The 20,324-nt window shown below is 37.6% G+C and overlaps 2 protein-coding genes across 2 annotated transcripts; both read right to left on the bottom strand.

The window, feature by feature from the left end:
- Nucleotides 1-820: 820 nt before the first annotated feature.
- LOC106181102 (uncharacterized) lies at nucleotides 821-6,907 on the bottom strand. Its single transcript, XM_087013298.1, has 3 exons — nucleotides 6,846-6,907; nucleotides 5,441-5,533; nucleotides 821-4,388 (listed from the first exon to the last, which is right to left on the bottom strand). Exons 2-3 carry the CDS (start codon nucleotides 5,489-5,491, stop codon nucleotides 2,493-2,495), a joined length of 1,947 nt encoding a protein of 648 aa, XP_086869424.1. The 5' UTR covers nucleotides 5,492-5,533; nucleotides 6,846-6,907; the 3' UTR covers nucleotides 821-2,492.
- Nucleotides 6,908-9,496: 2,589 nt separating this feature from the next.
- On the bottom strand, nucleotides 9,497-16,450 carry LOC106181093 (uncharacterized). The gene is made up of 2 exons (XM_087013847.1): nucleotides 15,616-16,450; nucleotides 9,497-13,433 (listed from the first exon to the last, which is right to left on the bottom strand). Exon 2 carries the CDS (start codon nucleotides 13,428-13,430, stop codon nucleotides 11,397-11,399), a length of 2,034 nt encoding a protein of 677 aa, XP_086869973.1. The 5' UTR covers nucleotides 13,431-13,433; nucleotides 15,616-16,450; the 3' UTR covers nucleotides 9,497-11,396.
- Between the last annotated feature and the right edge of the window lie 3,874 nt (nucleotides 16,451-20,324).

Here is a 20,324-nt window from a genome sequence, read left to right as displayed (position 1 = left end):
TTGCAAATATATGGATGTGTAAAATGGATTTTTCAATGTATATGTAGCCCCTTTTAGTTCAGAGATCTGAAAAAAAGGAAACTGGGATGCGCAATAGAAGATTTTGGTATCTCACGGCTTTACGTAAATGAACTCTATCGCCAAATTAAAAAAAAATCAAATATACTAGTATACTAGAACCAGTGAACTGTAAAAGACAATCTTAGAAGAACAAAGACAAACGGATATGGTTTATCAAGAGCTGACAAAAGTTACATATATTGAATAGCACGTTCCAGCAGTACCCTGTGCTTGTCACCGCCCAGTAGCTCTATTGATCTTGGTGGAAAATGTTAAAGATATTGTCACCCTTCGCCCCAAACTCCTTATTCACTCCCTTACTAACATTCTTTCAGGTAAAAGATTACCTGAGCACCAACGATCACCGTTTTCACGCCGACTTAATAACACTATTTCGTACTCCAAAACACTGCCAGCGATTTTTCTTAAAATTCATAGTTCAGATTTCACCGTTGTTAAAGCCAAATAATACCTTTGTTTTATGAAAATGTGTAATTAGGGGCTCATAACTCAAATAAGAACATTTAAACCAAAATGAAGCAAGTAATTGTAGCCTATACACTCGTGGTTAGCTCTGCCAATTTTCGTGATTAAATTGTGTTCATTCATGAAGTTAAGCCCCATACTGATTGTTATCTCAGCCCAAAAAGAGAAAGGTGTTAAATTGACGATTAAAGCCTAGAGTTGCCTATACTCATACATTGCAAAGAGAAAAATGAACGCCGAAGTTTTATATTTTCGAGTTTTTTTATTGTTTTAAATCCACACAAAGATAAATGCATAATTGAGCAATTAGATGCAGGAAAAACTTTATTTTCGGTATTTGGGCGAAAATAAAGGGTTATAATATCCTTAAGATGAGCATTTATATGTAACAGTAGGTTTGAAAGCACAAGTGGAAATATTGGTTATACTTGAAATATGTCTAAAATGTAGGGGGGGGGGGGCTCTGAAAACCATACCGATAGGTACTGTAAACGCGGAATGCACTGTATAATGAGTTAAATATAGGACCACTCACACTTTACTACACGAACAAGATCCAATGGTAGATGAGTGCATATCCAGAGATAAGTTATAGAAAAGGTAGTCTACTACATCTATAATAATGTTGCATATACAGTGTCCCCTCCCCTTTTTTTCTGGTAAAAACGACATTTTCGGTAGTATTGTTTTCGACAAATGTTTTAAGTTTACTACCCACATTATTTACAGAGCTGGTACTTCCAGATAGTGATGCAATAAGCAACACAAAATATAAAGATTTAGATTTCACTGAGTTATCTTGCAAAATTTTCAAAAAATTGGAATAAAAAGAACGGGCCTTTGTCAGCTATTCGCCCTGATTTTATTTCTATGCTTATAATAATAACAATATACAGTATATACACCTTTTCACGTCTATTTATGTCCGAAAGGTACACATGAACACAAAGTAATTTTTGGATTACACATCGAAATTAACCAGAAAAGACTTATAGTACGTCGAAGTAATCATAATTGGTCTTTCCACTGCATTTAAAACATTTGGTTCTAAGTCCCAAACTATAACTACATTTCCCGTTTATATTCACAATGAGGTATTTTTTGTGTACAAAAAACAACAAAATACTTTTACCAAGGTTGGTGTCCAATTCCTAAAAAAACAATGCAATTTCAAAGTAAAATTGTGAAAGGCACTAGCAGAATGTTAAACTGTAGGCTCTCATCCTCGTCCCTTTTTTCACATCTGGTGAAGTGCTGGCAAGTACATCCTTGCTTATATATGTGGATTATTTTGTATTTATAAAAGATGCAATCGTGTTTTACTAGGTCACAATGACAATACTTCCAATAACATGGACATATCTGAGTTTACTGATGTCTGTACTTACAACTATTATACATTATTACAAGGTACGGAGGTGAAGGTTATTCCTTGAATAATAGATTTTTAAAATTAGAAATACATACGCTGTGTAAAAGATTTCAGCAGAAAAAAGACGCAGTTTAAGTCTTTGATGTTTCCGTCACAAATCAAATTTTCTCCAGTAAATATAAAATGGGATATTACAAGGAAAGCTATGTCGTTCTATTGAATATTATATGTCCTTTATCAGGAGTGTGTGCTACACAGCATTAATGCACATGCAGTGGGCAAGTGCAGGGTCTGCATTAAAATACTCGTGAGCATTACCGCATCCATGATCTCATAATATTGATATACAGTTAATATAAGGGAAGTTGTTCTTAAATGTTCTTACGCATCTAATAAAGCCTTATGTACACAGTGTTACATGATCTCATTAAAACAAAATATAATAAAACAAAGAAAACAAAAAGTGAAGTAGCGGTAACTTTTCGGTGACTCGTACATATAAAAAAACAAATCACATTGTACATATTTAAATACGGATATGAAATAGTGACAAGTTGGATTATTGTACACATTACTAATCAACTACAGGGGAGGTGTAATGGCCTCCTTGTTGTTTCCAACCCCGCCTGTGTTGCTCAAAAGGTTCGTAGTCGGCACTCGGGCCTCTGCTGGCCGTCTCGGTCGTGTTCTGGTACACAGTATCTTCAGAACTTCTACCTTCAGGTGACCTTTCGCTCTGCACACCTTCCGATAGCTGGAGACCTTGATTGACGTGAACCTGGCCCCTCCACTTTAAGGGCACTTGGTTTCGTTGCCTGAAAAAACATATCAGCAACACGGCGATAGTAGCGACGAGTGCCAGGAGGGCGACAACAGCGACAGATACTGCAACATTTGTGATAGCTTGAAGGCTTTGAACGTCTTTTTTGAGACTGGATAGTTGGGCTGAAATGACGAATGAGCCGTTCAAAGTCCCGGGCGGGTGTTCCGACGTTGTATTCGGTGGAGTTGTTGAGATATTGTTGCAGCTTTCAAAACTTTCGTCTTCCGAAATGCAATCATTCAGAGTAAATGAAGTCACTGACTGAGGGTAAAGCTCCCTTGGGAGATAACACGATCCACTAAAACTTACCATGGAACCAAAAGCCGCCGACAGTTTTCGAACCCAGGCTAAACGACAATCGCAAATGAAAAGATCGCTTGAAATGTAAATGTAAGAGTTCTGAAGATGTGCCAGTAAGTTTGGAACAGTGCACTTGTCAAACGTGTCAAATTTATTTCCGATCAGGTAAAGTTTCTTTAGGGAGTGAGGAACAAAAAAGACCGGGCTCACTTCATGTATAAGATTATTGTTTAGGTTCAGTTCATCCAGATGGTCACAATTCTGGAACGACAGCGGGTCAAGAGAAGCTATTTTATTGTTGTACAGGTTGAGTTTTCTTAACTGTATCAGTTTCGCAAATTGACCGTGATTTATTCCTTGTATTCTATTTCTGCTTAAGTCAAGTTCTACCAGCTTTTCCATTCCTGATATTGCATTAGGTATGTCTGTTAATGAATAACCCATGTTGTATAGTTTAAGAACCTTCAACGACTTTTGATTGACAAGAACATCAAGATATGAAGCAATACTGGGGTTTTGACTAAGATCTAGGGCCTCCAGCTTCGTTAGATTGGCGAAGACGTTGACCGACAGAGAGTTCAGATTACAGTATCTCATGTTGAGATAGGTCAAATTTTGAAGCGAGCCAATACCCAAAGGCACTTCATACAGTTTATTATCATAAACGTCCAGCCAATCTAAAGATGTGGGCAGATTGCCAAATGACATCCCTGAACTCTGATCGAGGTCGCAGCTTGCGAGAGACAATTTTCTTAGATTACTAAGGTGCTGCAAGGATGCTGGGATTCTACTCAGTAAATGGTTGTTGTCAAGCCGCAACGACCGGAGTGATGTCAGGTAACTAAGGTAGTTTGATGGGTCACCAGTAATTCTGTTGTATCCCAGGTCCAGCTCCTGTAGAGCCGTTAGATATGTCAAGGCTAAGGGGACGGCGGTAAGGTAGGACCTCCGAAACAACAAAGTTCGCAGGTTGTTCTGTACACCGTAGAAGAAAGCAAATTGATTTATAGAAGGATTGGTGCTTCTTGTGTTCCTAATGTCTGCACGCACAATATTGGGGACATTTCGGAAAGCGCCACTGTTGATGGCAAGTGTAGAACTCGATGAAAAATATTTGACTTGAAAGAAATCAACCGTATCGCTGGTAGCCGTAAAATGTGAAGAATCTATATAAGAACTATTGTAAGGGTTGCAGTAGAATCTCCATTTTGTCTGTCCTTCCTCAGCATAATTGGTACAGTCGGAGCAGTAAGGATTGATGGAACAGGCTCCTTGGGATAGTGAGGGTACCTCGACCAGCAGACTTGCACAGAGAAGTAGTAGGCCTCGTGGAACCATTTTGTTACGCTGAAGTGAAAAATTGAAATACCAACAAATATCATTATGCAGTCAGAGAAAGATGTGAACAACGGCTCGCTGTTTGCAAAAAAAAAAAAAAAAAAAAAAAAAAAAAAAAAAAAAAAAAAAGGCAATGGCAGTTTTGGACTTGTTTTAGCATGCAATTATGCACAAAAAATTAATGTCATACACCCAATAATCTTAAAATAATACCGATTTCTAATTGAACGCCACACTCTAAACGTAGAAACAAGGCATGGCAAAATATTTAAAAAAATGCTATGTGTTTTTAGACTCATTACATAATTTCAAGTGGATATAACAAAAAGTCGGTATTATCACTCCCCTCCTCCCTCATCCGAAGTCCAAGTACTGCATTTTTCCGTTACGCCGAAAATGATTAAATTAAGCATATATCACAGATGAAATGTAGTGATTTTTTTCCGTATAGCACCGCCGCCTCAAGAGATCTAGATCTTGTTTATTTAAGATTCCTGAGGAAGTGGTAATTTTTATGTAACTTATACTAAAGCCCGCTTAAAACTGGTAAATATGTTCGCCTTTCAGTTAGCTTGGTGACTTGGCATGCACATCAGTTAAATCCCCATGCTCCGTGGTCTTCTGTCAGTAATTATGGTTCTATATTAATATTATTACTCAGGTGAATACCTAAGTACCTGACTTATTTCCACCATTGACAGGTCCGTAGGCAGTAATTTCACAAGGGTGGAGGGGTCTTTTTCTAAAAAAAAAGACTTTTTAACATGAAAACCTTGCGTACCAAGATAAAAATTTACCTAGAGGGTAAAAAGGAAAAAAAAAAAAGGTTGGGGGGCTCTTTAGAATCTCCCAACCCCCCCTGGCTACGGGCCTGATAGAAAAATTCTTTTCTGATATAACGCTATACGTAAAAATGTACTACTTGGACTTATGATGGGGATTGGGGGTGGAAGTGATAATACAACCTTTTTTGTTCTACCCCTGAAATTGTGTAATGGGTCTAAAAGACAAAGGAGTATTTTTTAAAGAATTTTTACCACGCCTAACCTCCCTGTACATACCCTATAAAGACTATCATATCCGAAAATCACTGTTTTTAGCCTTTTTTGCATGTTTTCCGTGGTATTTGTCGTCCCTCTTAATGTACCAAACGCCTACAAAAATATATTCCTTTATATTTTAATCCCAAAATATCCAAATAAAACCAGTTTAACTATAGCAGCTAAAATCATGAAGAATATTTCCAATTTCCTCAAAATCGTTTAGGGCATATCCGTATTTACGCCACGTACTGAATATACTTCATCTGAATGGTATGTTTGATACATAGAAAAAATTATTGATTATTTCTTTTTGTATAAAACAATACGTACCAGGGTTTCAGGGTGGTCACCTACGCATCAAAATTTCCCCTACCCCCATAATCATGATGTACAGTCTGTTGCTCGTTTTCTTGTGGTTAAAGGTTTGGTTTCTCTTTTGAATTGTACACCAAACCCATAAAGGATGTTCTAATGATAAAATATTGCACCCGTTGACTTTATGTATAATTTGGAGTGAGAGTTGGTGCTCATGTATAATCAACTGTGATTTTTTAAGCGACTGGTTTCCTTCCCATGCAATATACGTATCCCCCCTCACCTTTAATATAGACGTATGTCTCTAGTTTTTGTGTTTAACCAACTACCTTTTGTATAAAAATCCCACTTATTTTGTACTACTGAATTGAACAGTAGAACCATTGTTAACGCGTATATAGAGCGAGGCTGTTTTTTATTTACATTTCAGGGCTAACACAGCTGTTTACGTTATATTTTAAGGATTATTTCACCTTGATGCTGGCTGCATCGCACATTCATCAGCCGCTGCGTTATATAAGTGTGCAATTGTTGAAATCATTATTTTACCAAAAACAAAATTACATTCTCATAAAATTTACACTAAGGTCTGTCATAACCTGTGTTTTTCATTTTCAGATGTTAATTTGTTTGCAAGATGTGTTAATGAAGTAAGCACAGGTTACATCTTTAAGGCTTATCACGTACTACTCACTTTACATTTATATCCAGGAATAGATGGGCCCAGGATTTTGCTAAAGGGGGCAATTCCGGGGGGGGGGGGGGGGGGCGGAAGGGAACAAGATTTAGAAAATATGTCACAGCTAGTTGATGAGATGAATTTAACAATAATGAGTAAATCACCAGAATCATGGTCAATTTTGTGTTTTGTCTCATTTCGCCTGTTGTCCCATATTTATTTGAGAGGGAGGGGACCGCTCCAGATTAGTCAAAGAATAAACTGTGCCTTTTAATCAACTGTTTTCCTTCCCCTGCAGCATGGGTTATACGGTGCTTTATAACCTTAACGGATGTGCGTTTCTTATTTTTGCGACTTTCCTGATATCTTCTGGATACGAACCTCTTTGAATTTTAACAATTTAGCTGATAAAAGTTAATATAGACTTACCTGATAAGTTTTGGCCTCCAGTTTTGAGTTAAACCAGGAAGTAATGTCGCACAAAATGTGAATTTCGGAAGAAGTTTCGTAGCTTTTCTATTCAGACGACTCACTTTTGTATTGTTAGAGTAAAGTTAGAGAATTTCTTTAGCTAAACATGCCGTTCTTTTCAAAATAGTAAGAAAGGTTGCTAAATCAATATACAGTAGTCAGGTCAAGCGTTTACTAATATTCATACCAGTCTGCCTGGAAAGCGCTTGGTGATAGGGTATCGAGACGAAAGGGGACGCCCCTTTTCTCCTTCCGCCTTGTTTTTCATTATTTTTATTTTTATTTTTATTCTATAAAAACTGACTACAGTGCATCCAGAAATAAAATTTATTTGCCCAGCGCCATGAATATCTATACTTCTTTGTAACCATGGATAAAGCATTTTAATTTAATTAAAATTCACAAACAGTTTGTGTTAATTTATCACTATGCAGGTATTATTGGCTCCAGATGTGAACGTATTCTGCACACAACAGTAGAACGTATATTTTAATTAAAATCATTTAATAGATTTTAAACGCTGGAAACGTACGAAAATAACACGTAATTAAAAAGGCAGTATTGCAAATATGTTGATGTATAAAAATGCTTGATATTCATTCAGAAGCTTTGGGGATAGATATCTTTGTAGACATGCTGGCCTGTTTGCATCCAAATTTTGCGCAGAATCTCACGTGCCACGCGAAACTTGGAGTTCGCAGACAGCCCATAAGCACACATGGAAGATATTGGACATGTCCAAAAGATTCTACGAATAGTCTGCGAACAGCAAAGCCGCAAGCGTAACTTGCTCCCTTAGCAAGAAGTTCGCAAGTGATACGTGCGTGGTCCAAGACGCACATCGCAAGCAATGAAGCAGCAAGTGCCCTTTGTGTGTTGAGTACGGTGCACGCCCTCACAGCTAAAGAACGTGCGTCACCTACACGTCTGGAGTAATAAAAGGCGTGCTAACTACGCACGTTCGTGTCTCAACAATGAACGTCGATTGTGCGACTTGTACAATTTAAACAAATTTTTAAAAAATCAGAATTTGCTCAATTCAGCTTTTAATATGCCTCCAAAAGCCAAGAGAAAGAAGCTTAGAGAACAGAAAACAAAGGAAGAAGAAAGCTGGGGAGAACAGGAGACAATATATACTGACGTAAGCCGTCAGCACGGCATCACAAGCGTGTCACTACAGTGTGAAGCAAAATGGAACTACTTTCGCCGTGCGTTGCATTCTTTTCGTAAGTAATGAGTGCGTTCCACGTGCGCGGGTAGCAAAACAAATGCATAAAATGAGTACAATTTCCACGGCCATCGAATCTTTCAATTAGCGCCCCTGTTTAACCCTCAAGTGACCGAGTGGGGTCATTTACGACCCCAGCCATATGATTTAATGTGCCATCTCTTTATTTTTTATTCGAATTTTCTTTCCTTGCATGAGTTTGTCAGTCTACTAATCCTACACACTTTTACAGTTTTTTGTAGGGATCAACCAATTAGTGTGGCGTATACATCAAAAACTCTTGTGGGGTCATTTATGACCCCAAAGAGAAGCATTGGTTTTTACATATTAGTTTTTAAATTTTATTCAAATGTTTTGCCCAAGCAACACTGACAGGAAAATGTCACATGCATGTGCTTCATGCAACCAGCCAGTGTGCCTAAGACATAGGCACAAATAAGTGGTTTGAGAAGATTGTGCTTGAAGTGTTACTAATAGTACATCGCTGATTCTAATTTCAGTAGCTTTGTTGGAACTTGTTCTCATAACTGGGTCTCTCATTTTGACGGTTACAATTTTCGGGTATTTCAGAAATCTAAATAATTCTGTCGATGTCATATTATACATATATTAACAAATTGTTTGTGTGGATTTTGTTTTATACACAGCTGTGGTAGTAACATACATGTAGGTTGATTGAATGTGTTCTGAGTAGTATGACTTCCTTACCAGCATTAGTGTATTCCCTACTCAGCAAGTCAGCTAATTATTCTTATTGAAGGTAGCAGGATGCTATCTCAACATAAATCAAAATATTTTTACTCAAAGTAATTTTGTAATGTACTTTTTTCATTTAGTGTGGCAAATAAAAAGAGAAATATTTCTGCAAATGGAAACTGACAATGACTGTCTAAATACCGGTGTAATGTTGTTCTTAAAATCTGTGCTTGGTTATTTCATGCAATAAAAGTATTATTACCATATACTTATTACATTAGATCATTATAAAATACTTGTCTTGAATCCTGGGAGTAGTATGGGTGTGATAAAGCCTCAACAGCCTTTTATAATAAGGATCCCTGTACAGAGCACAATGGGGTCATAGATGACCCCACTTGGTCATTTCAGTCAGTAAAATAGCTTGGTCTCTTGAGGGTTAAAAATACATCTCATGTAGCCCCTGCAAATCGCAAGGCAGACTTCCACTGAAACTTTTCCTCTACCTCTACGAACTCCACGGCCTCTACTGCACCAAAATTCCATAGGGGATGTACGGTTTTCAAATTCGTGCGTCCGATTGTGACCGAGGCTAAAAGGGATAATAAAAATGGCAAAAAAAAAAAAAAAAAAAAAAAAAAAAAAAAAAAAGAAAAAAGAATTTTCCTGGAGTAAACAACAAATGTTCCATACTTACCAATGGTTAATGAATCTATTTTTACATTCAAAGTTAGTCCCTGTTTTTCTAAACAGTTTGGTTTTTTATTAGAATCTCTTAAGAGATTATAATAGAGTATAGCCATCAATGGAGGTCACGTGGTCTGAAGACAAGCTCAGATATCAGAATAACATCTGCAACTGCTGTTTTTGTGGTAAAACAGAATATATTATATTTCTACGAGTTGTTCACATTGTTTTTATTGTGGAATATAGATCTCATACGAAGAGTTATTATCCCTTTACGGTACGTTTATTGAATAACACGCTCCATTGTACACATGCCGCACATCGCTGGGTTGCTCTGTTGATCTTGATTTTAAATGTCAAGACAAACAATTTTATGCAGCCGTTTTTGTTAAGATAACACAAGTCTAAAGGTGTACTAAAGTAACTGGCAATATGGGTTAATATTTGGAATATGTGCAGAATATAAGAGGGCGTCTGAAAATTAACCCAATTGGTGCATGCATGTACTGTAAACGTGGATGTGCACTATACATGTATATTGAGTCCAGTAAAATATCACTCATACATAAATAACTACAAGCAACCAAGGTCCACTGGTGGATAAATGTTTATCAAAAGACACAACATTTGGTCTGTCACGTCCAAAATAAAGTCGCGTATGCGACGCGTATTAAGATTCTGTAATCATTTTTTATTTTAATAGCGACAATTTAGGTATTACGGTTTTTGATATTTTTTTTTAAGTTCAATACCTACATAGTTGGTAGATCCAAGTACGCAACACAGAGTGTAAATATTTATATTTCATTAGATCAATGGAAACTTTTCAGAAAATTATAATTAAAAGATCAAGGCCTTTTTCGTGTATTCGACATGATTTCATTTCTAGGATTAAAGTCATAATATACACTTTATACTCCTTTTCACGTCTAATGATGCCTCAAAGGTACACATGAACATAAAGAAAATTGACCTTTATGGATTACAAACAAAACGTCCAAAAAGGGCAGCAAGCATGTAGAGGTTTTCAAATAGGTCCGTTCCCCTGCATCCACAACATGTAAGGCCTCAGTCCCAAACCATGACAACATTTTTCGCTTACATTCACAAATTTTTCATTCACAAAAGTGAAATACACTAAGCAGGGCTTAAAATGTCGGCTCTCTTCAGCGTTAATTCATCTCCTATGAAATGTATGGCAAAAATACATTTTTGTATATATTCTTGTAACTATAAGAGCTGCATTCGTTTTTCACTATGTCACAGTGACAATATTTCGAACAGCATCGACACACCTGGCTTCACCTATGACATTATTTCAAGGTACGGAAGTGCAGCTGATCCTTTGATTAATACTTGGACATAATAATCTCTTATTATGTCCAAGATTAATACTTATAGGTAGTTAGAGTCACATACACTATGTGACAGATTTCAACAGAAGATAGAAACAGTTTAACTCTTTGATGTTGACGTAGCAAATTAAATTTTTGTCCATTAAATATAAAGAGGGGTGTTAGAAGGAAGGCACTGGCATTCTATTGGGATATTATTTGTCCTTTATCAAGAGCGTAAGCTCCACAGCAATTGGGGGATAAGTACGCATGCAGTGGGCACGTACTTGTTCTACGTAAAAAATACTAGTGAGCATTGGTACCTGCAGCAATAATCTGATGACATACAGTCGATATTAAGAGGGCTGACCCTATATGAACTTTAGCACAAAACCCTTACAAACACATCACTACATGATCTGATTCAATCAAAATGTAATCAATTAACGAAAACATTAAAAAGATGTACTGGATAGCTTTTGCTGACTAAACTTCAAAACAAATTGAACTGGAAAAATTGATTACACAGACATAGATATAGGCACAAGATCAAAAAGTTACGTTTTACTTATTAATAATGGCGTATTGACCTCCATGTTGTTTCAAACCCCGCCCATCCTTTCTGAGAGGTTCATAGGCGCCACTGGGGGCACTGCTGGCCGTCCCAGCCGTGTTCTGATTCAGACTACCTCCAGAACTTTGACCTTCAGGTAACCTTTCACTCTTGACCCCTTCCGATAACTGGAAACTTTGATTGGCGTGACCCTGGTCCCTCCCCTTTAAGGGCACTCGGTTTCGTTGCTTGAAGAAGCATGTCAGCAATACGACAAGAGTAGCAACGAATGCCACGATGGCAACAACGGCGACAGATACCGACATAGTTGTGATAGTTTGAACGTTGCTGAGGTCCTTTTGGAGACTGGATATTTGGGCCGAATTGACGAACGAACGATTCAAAGGTTTACTGGTGGGTTTCGTCTTTGTATCCGGTGTAGTTGTCGTTACAATGTTGCAACTTTCAAAACTTTCGTCTTCAAGTGTGCAACCATCTAGTGGATATGAAGACAGTCCCTGACCGTATAGCTCTCTTGGTTGATAACAGGTCCCACTGACAGATATCCTGGAACCGAATTGGTAAGAAAGCTGTCGGATCCAGGCTAGACGGCAATCGCAATTAAAAAATTCGGTGGAGAAGTAGAATGTTTCAAAATGCTGTAGTTTTGCAACTATACACTTGTGAAATGTGTCACATTTATTATTGCGCAGGTCGACATACCTCAGGGATTGTGACGGACCGATAAATACATTTTGATCCATTATGGTGATAAGGTTGTTCGAAAAGTCAACATACTTCAAGTTTTTGCAATTTTGAAACAACCGTGGACCCAGGGAGTGGATCCTATTGTAACTCAGATTGATCTTTCTCAACAGTACCTGTGCCACAAAATGGATTGGGCTGACTTCCCGTATCAGGTTATTTCTAAGGTCCAGTTCTTCCAGCTGGTCACAATAGTGGAATGACAGCGGATCAAGAGAAGATATTTTATTGTTGGCCAGGTTGAGCTTCCTTAACTGTACCATTTTAGCAAAATGGATTTGATTTACTCCTCGTATTCTGTTATTGTTTAAGTCAAGTTCTTCCATCTTTCCCATGCCAGATATTGCATTAGGTATGTCTGTTAAAGAAGATTCCATGTAGGAAAGTCTAAGAATTTTCAACGACTTTTGATTGACAAGATTATCAAGATATGAAGTAATACTGGGGTTTTGACTAAGATCTAGGATCTCCAACTCGTTCAAATTGGCGAAGACATTGATCGGCAGGGAATTCAGACGACAGTATCTCATGTTTAGATAGGTTAAATTTCGAAGCAAGCCAATTCCCGAAGGTACTTCATAAAGGCGGTAATTATTATAAAGGTCCAGCCACACTAACGACCTGGGAAGCTTGGCGAATGACGTAACAGAACTCTGGTTTAGGTAGCAGCTTGCGAGTGACAATTTCCGGAAATTAGGTAGATGCTCTAAGGATGTTGGGATACTACTCAATAGGCGGTTGTTGTCAAGCCACAATGACTGGAGTGATGTCAGAGAACTAAGATAGTTATATGGGTCACCAGTTATTCTATTGCCTCCAAGGTCCAACTCTTGTAAAGCCGTTAGATACATTATGTCTGAGGGGACTGCGGTGAGGTAGAAGCTCCGAAACAGCAAACTACGCAGGCTTTTTGGAACACCATAATAGAAAGCCAATGATTCTATAGAAAGATTGGTGCCTCCCGTGTTCCAAATGTCTACACGTACGGTATTAGGGATATTTCGGAAAGCGCCACTGTAAATGGTAGGCGTAGACCCCGATGGAAAAGATTTGACTTGAAATAATTCAACTGTATCATTGGTAGCCGTAAAGTGCGAAGAACTTATATAGTATGTACTGTAAGGGTGGCAGTAGAATCTCCATTTTGTCTGTCCTTCCTCAGTAAAATTGGTACAGTCTGAGCAGTAACGATTGATGGAACATGCTCCTTGGCATATTGAGGGTGCAGCGACAAGCAAACTTGTACAGAAAAGAAAGATACCTCCGGGGACCATTTTCATACGCTGAAATGGGAGGCGAAAAATAATACAATATCAACATAAATAAATACACAAAGAGTTAAAGAGGTGAAAAGATATTAGCTGTTTTCTTTAAAAAAAATTCTTTCAACAATTTTAGGTTATCTGAAACATTGCATTGAACACCAGTGAAAGGAATGAACAAGTACAGCAACATTAAAAAAGCTAATAATAAGCATGTCATCAAATAAATAGATAGTATATGCTAGTAGTACATGTAGTAATAATACTGAAAGAAGTATTAGTAGTGATCGATGTAGTACAGGTGACAATACTTATTTTAAAAAGAAAAAAAGTTTCGAAAACAATTGTACTAAAGCAACTGAGTGAAGTTTGTTTAAAACATGTAAAATGCATAGGGACAATATTTATTTCACGAAGTGGATTAAAAACATTTCACATTATATTCCACGGCGCTGGTACTCAAGCTTTTTAACAATAAAAATAATGCGTAATCTGTGCCTTATTCATAATCTTTTTATGATTTTGGCGCCGTCCTTATGACCATTTATTTAAAATTGATAACATTTTATTGCATGGAATACGTTCAGGGGTAGCCGATATAGTGTATGCGTGATAATTTTAAGATATAAGAGCCCAAACACATATACAGTGTAAGCATGGAATACATTGTATGCTAAAATTCCTCTTTTACATTTAGTATTTTTTTTATGACACTTTCTTTTACAAACTCAACGTACACAATATCTTAAATTAATAAAAACACTTATGAAACAGCAAATGACTGACGCTGCTAGTTTAAACGGAAAGGCAATCATATTTTATAAGGATTAACTTAGTACATACGCTAGACATATCTACAGACAACACACAGAGCGCTTGATATGCACAGTGCTTTCAACGATAAATTGTTGAATGCAAGCGCCAGACACACAAGATAGGCGGATCAGTAGGTTTCAGCATTAAGCAGGATTTTGGAAAAAGGTCACAAACATGTACATGATAAATCTTGACTATATAATTCGTTAAAAGAAACTACAGAGTTACACATCAAGTGGGATAGGATGTAGAGTTTTGACATGTGTTTGATGGAACTGATAAAAAACAAAGGGAGCCATATTGATATAAAAAGTGCAAAAAACATCTCCTAGTCCGCCGCCAGAGAAAATCCATGCTTAGCCGTGCACGTAAAAACAGGGATATCTGGAAAACCGACTAGGCAAACGAACATACAGCTGGGCGACTCCCCAGAATAGGGGCATAACAGCTCCCAAAAAAATTAAAACCTAGTATACCAGATACCACCTAAGGGTTCTCACTACTAGGCAAACAGTTAAAAACCTGGGAAATACACCCTGAACCTAGTATACCAGATACCACAAAAGGGCTCTCACTACTAGGCAAACAGTTAAAAACATGGGAATACACCCAGAACCTAGTATACCAGATACCACCAAAGGGCTCTCACTACTAGGCAAACAGTTAAAAAACCTGGGGAGTACACCCAGAACAAAGAGCATAAAAACTCCAAAAAATGCATATTGCCTAGTCGACCAGAAACCCCTAATAAAACTACACCTGGTAATGCGGACACGGAGACAATCGGAAATAGGATATGAATAGATTACGGCATGTCAATGACAGCCAGCAAATAGGAAATATGAAAACTACAAAAACACCTGGCCCGATAGGAATATAAACATAAATAAAATAGATGCACACAAAAGAAAAAAATTAAGAATAACATGATGAGTGACACCTAAACAAAATAGGTACAGTGCCGCCGGAATGTCCCCTGCAATTTTCGTGTACCGTATGGTTTCACAACCCTGCCCCATATGGTCGAACAATAGAGGCCGTATGATAATTACAGGGTAGGGGAATCCCCAAGCAATCCTTATCGGACACCCAAATTAGTCGGTTCAACGAACACGGTCTGCCCCTTCTTAATTGCCTCACTTAAAGTTTCTATTATAGCTGATGCGAAGAGATTGCTATCGACACGAGCAAACAATACCGGGTTATGTATCAACTGCAACAGAAGACTCGAGTAAAGGCAAGTCAAATATTAGAACAAATCAGGCTTAGTTTTAAAACACGTATAACAATTTTATTTGATGATAATAAGTCACGATCAACAAAAGCGTAGTTAAAATGGAAAATTTTAAATAGCTAATACATCAAATAAATATCAATGTCTCATTACCTTTATTACATGTGTTGCTAGTTTAGTAGCCTGATGCACGACCTTCTCTCTCAAGTACCGCTGGAATCATCTTTAGGTGATTTATATATTTATTACTGTATAATACACTTTTCTGCGTTTATATGGTCATCTCCTCGTCTATAACGTTCATGTGGCGCAGGTCAACCTTTGAGGGACGTCCACTTCGTGGTTTTTCTGCAATACCAAGCCCTTCGTCGTATTTCTTTAACGCATAGTAAATGGCTTGTCGCGACACTTTATGGCCTTCATTTTCCATTTGTGCGGTTATGTTTTTAATTCGCACCCCTTGTTCTCGGAGGGCGATGATACGCAGACGCACGTAATCGCTTAGAAGCATCTTGGAATTGTGATGATTTGGAAAATCTGAGTGTCGATTTATACCGTTCACTTGGCAGGTGACACGATGGCATGGAAATCAGTGACATAAACAGGTCATATTAAACAAAATACTTATTGGCCATTTAGGAAGTCCAGATACACAAACAATCCTGTTGACACGTGTCAGTTGATTTAGAATTATGTGCAATTGATTATTTTGGATTGAAGAGCGTCATCGCAATGTTAACATTAATTTTAGACGACGCGTGTCACACAGTAGTGATTATGTAATAGTCAGGGCTTAATCACTGTGTTTACCCAGCATGAATAAAGCTAACCTGAACTGATTGTTAATTAATGTGAGATGACACGTGCCAACCAGTGAAGTTAGCCCGAGAGATTGTAATCCAGTTTTTTAAATTAATTTCTTTTGATGCGTTTAAGTATGAAGAAGGCTTTTGGTTAAGTTTGGGCTTTAGATCGTAAAGATGAACTATTCCTATCAAACAATGATAGAGAAACAGTTCCTACTTTGTGTCCTACAGAATCAAGGAATCGGTCTTTCGGCCGGCCACCCGTCGCCTTGTCAAATAAAGAAATATTCGAAATTCGACAACGGGCCAGTTCCCCAGGCAACTTTTGCGTTCAGTTGATGGGGAGGTTGTTTACGATTGATGAACGAATACGAAAGGACAGAAATGTTACGGGTGTAGATGGGAGAGATCCTATAAGCAAATATAGACTGAACTATATTAAAGATATGGCTAACAAAATGTTTATCACTGAAACAACTGACAAGTCTTTTTAGAAAAAATGCATTTCGTCTATGAACAAAACTAATAGAAATATAAGGACATACTATAAAAATAAATGTCAATCTTGTTAATAATATGTATATAGGAAAGACAGTTTGAAGCCTAATAAATATTACATGTACAAGTAGTGTTTTATTTGATCTTTAATAAATTCATAAATTCATTTATTAAACTCTATGTAAATTCAATCAATTCATAGCTACAATGTACACGAAAATTGCTGTCATCACCGAATCTTTTTGGTAAAGCGACTTTTAAAAATCACTGTTGGCAAGTTCTTATACTTAAAATCTCCGTATCAGAGTAGAGTGATCAAAGTAGAGTGAAGCCACCGCGCATTAAAGGTCAATTAACGCTTGGACGAACACTTAATTGCGACCACGCTCACCTTCGATCTTTATCTCAGCGAGCTAGGGTTAGGCTCTTTTGTTAGCAGAAAGTTTGTCACGATAATTGCCCGACGGGCAGGGTATGGAACTATTGTTAACAGAAACCAAACAGCGTATGGATGACAATGTTATTTCCATAGTTACCGAGCCAGGCCGTCCGTACAACCCGCAGCGACCCGGAGGGTAAGTAAGGGGAGATTCCGGCGGCACTGTAACAACTGTAGTTGCATAACACAACAATTATAAATGTATTGATAAGAACACGTGAAAAAAGAGGGGAAAATGAAAACAAATAAAGAAATACTAGCCTGTGTGTGATCCAAAACTTGAAGTCATCCAGAAAAAGGAAACAGCCGTCGCCGAAACTTGAATAACAAATACTGGTGACTGGAGAAAAGTGAATATTGTCCAAATAAAACAAAGTCACCAAGTAACAAATAACCGTTAACAGCCGGCGCTGAATCTAGAATACCAAAACTGGTGGCTGGGGAAAACTGAATAATCCGAAGAAAATAGTCACCAAGTAACAAATAGTCGTCCCCAAATCTTGAAAGTGATGACTGGTAACCAGTGTACAAATAACAATAAAGAAACGTAAGTAATAATACAGTGTAGCTGCTAAAACTGCGGGTAAATATATCCGCAGCTACAAAGCTGAATGACTTCTCACTGAATGCAGCTCGATGGAATTAATCTCCAAAACATCTTTCATAGAATATACTTGTGTGTGCCTTGATACACAGCAGCTAAGACATTCTTTAACCCTGGACATCTGTTACCACCTTGTCTTGGTCAACTACTTAAGGTCAAAATGTGCAGACACAAGACCCAAACAAAACGTTGATGTATTACCAAAAAGTTAATAGCACCACTTAAACAAACCATTTGCTACATAAATACAATTAATTCTCCTAATTGTAGTTTCCTTAGACTATTGATCGATGGCAATTCGCCTACTTTGTCTTTAATTCCGAGAGCAAAATATATTTACTAAGGAACACGGGTCCTAGCACTGCCTCTTTGCTTGACGACGGTTGTAAAGTTTGCATGTTAAAGAATGATCAGTTTGTTTGTTAAAGGAAGAGCAATTGATGCACTCTGAATTGCCAGTTTAATTGCAATGGTTGTGCTGAGGAACTGCCTTCGCAATGCGCAGTTATGTCTTTGATCGCCATTGTTCTTCATAGCTTTCTGCACATTGATAAGTAAAACTATTGGTAAGTGAAACAAAATGACACCCAGCAATCATTTGTTTTACCAAACACCTGTTGCTCTTTCTATTGAGATAAGAAAGTAATATATTCAGCATATGAACGAAAAATACACCTATACTACTTACCAAGTTGTTTAGACAAGGACATCAATATAAAGAAGCAACTGTATATGTCTCCTTCTGACACGTATTCCACAAGCCTCTGCATATGATACCCGTGTCTGTCGGTTGTTAGCTAGATGACTAAACCGAGTGCACTAGAATACACACTTTTACCGTATAGCTTCACTTGTCAGGTCGGATGATATAATTTTATAGTTGTACTTGGTAGCTGCTTTTTACTTGCGGTATTCTTATATTTGTTTGTTCGTGGTTAACTATTGATACACAAAACATCCAACTTCCCAAATTCTTATCTTTACAACCTTGTTTTTACGTTGTTTCTCAATAATCATAATCCCGTGAAGTAAACATGTATGTGTTGTTATCATTTATAACTTACATGTATGATACTTCTAACTTTTATGGCGGCAGGAAATAAATGATAATCTGTTTTCAGGAAGATACACCCAATTTAAATGGGTTCATTGAGACCACTTCTTAATCTCTTGAGGGAGGCGGAGTAGGCCTATGGATTACATTATTGTTAGGGATTCAAGTGCCCAGCATATTTGATCCTTGGACTAGTTAGTTTGCGGATCGACTGGTTGTGAATGCACTCTTAAGCCGCCTTCAGAGCCGCAGATCAAAAATGACCACCCACTTAAAAGCTTGCCGTCTAATCCTTTAATAGACACTGAATAGATTTCCCACAGCGATTATGCAACAGGGGTTCAAAAGTGGGTCGGTCAAATTTGATCCGCGAACTAGTTAGTCTGCAGTTCTGAATGCTGACCACCAGGGTGATAGATTACCAAAGTAGATATAGCAGACTTAAAATTAAATACAGTGACACATTTATATTATGATTGCAATGGTTTTGCAAGGTTTCCTTCGATGCAAACGTAATACAAGTATGAAAATGTATTTTCATGTAAATTGAGGATATTTCTTTGTAGTATGTGAAAACAGAGGAAATTATGCTCTGTATATAAATAACTGTCAGTTGTTCTTAACGCGGTTCCCCAATTTTAGTTACACATTAATAGCGTTCAGACAGGAACATTAAGGATCGGAAATCGACTATGATTACATCATCAAACGACTGAGAGCTGCTACTCGAAGCCACTGCGAAAATGCTGCCAGCGTGTTAGTATACATGTACTTTGCTAAGTATAGACTTGCAATGTGCTATCCTAAAATGGGGCTTTCGGCACTAAGTGACGTCATAGTGAACTGCAAAATAGGCAAAAATACACGTGAGGTGGGATAACCTTTTCAGCGATAAGGGTGAAACTATATATGCACCACTCGATAGCAAAACATCAGTGGCACGCAAATCATGGTGTATTCACACTGTCGTTCAATAAACTGCAATTAAAAAGAGCTTAAGATAAAACAACCCGAAAAAATATGTACATCAATTTTGTCGGGCTTTATATCGTTGCCACTTAGCATTTGCTAGTCTGCCCTTATATATGAGCCAACTCTCCCCTCAATCCCGCGAAATCCCTCTTTATTTTATTCTTTCTTTTGATTTCCATTGAATCGAAAGCACAAAACACATATTTTGTGAAAGTTCACCGTTGACCAACAAATGTCTGGTAGTTAGGGCTACCGTGTACAGTACCTCGCTGCCTCTATTTCCTCTGATATCCCTATCAGGCTAGTTAGATTGTAATTAGTATAAATATCTTCCGTCTGAACTCATTTACCGGTAACTGCAGATAGTGTCAGGGTCCCATTGGATATTTTAGTTAGTCGTGAAGTCATTTTTATTTCCCAAGAGGCGTGACGTGTGTCACATCGCCGTCCGTGTTAAATGTCACTATAGCCTCTTATAAATTAATCGTT

The sequence above is a fragment of the Lingula anatina genome, chromosome 5 (genome assembly GCF_051362555.1).
Source record: "Lingula anatina isolate TDL-2025a chromosome 5, LinAna3.0, whole genome shotgun sequence".
Taxonomy (NCBI): domain Eukaryota; kingdom Metazoa; phylum Brachiopoda; class Lingulata; order Lingulida; family Lingulidae; genus Lingula; species Lingula anatina.
This window is presented reverse-complemented; position numbering and strand designations above follow the sequence as displayed.

What these genes read in the sequence shown, in the direction of transcription:
- LOC106181102 (XM_087013298.1), bottom strand. Translation starts at nt 5,491, where the DNA reads ATGCAAAAAAGGCTAAAAACAGTGATTTTCGGATATGATAGTCTTTAT. An exon ending in GATATGATAGTCTTTATAGG is followed by an intron (nt 4,389 to 5,440) that starts GTATGTACAGGG and finishes TTTTCACTTCAG; the next exon opens with CGTAACAAAATGGTTCCACG.
- LOC106181093 (XM_087013847.1), bottom strand. Translation starts at nt 13,430, where the DNA reads ATGAAAATGGTCCCCGGAGGTATCTTTCTTTTCTGTACAAGTTTGCTT.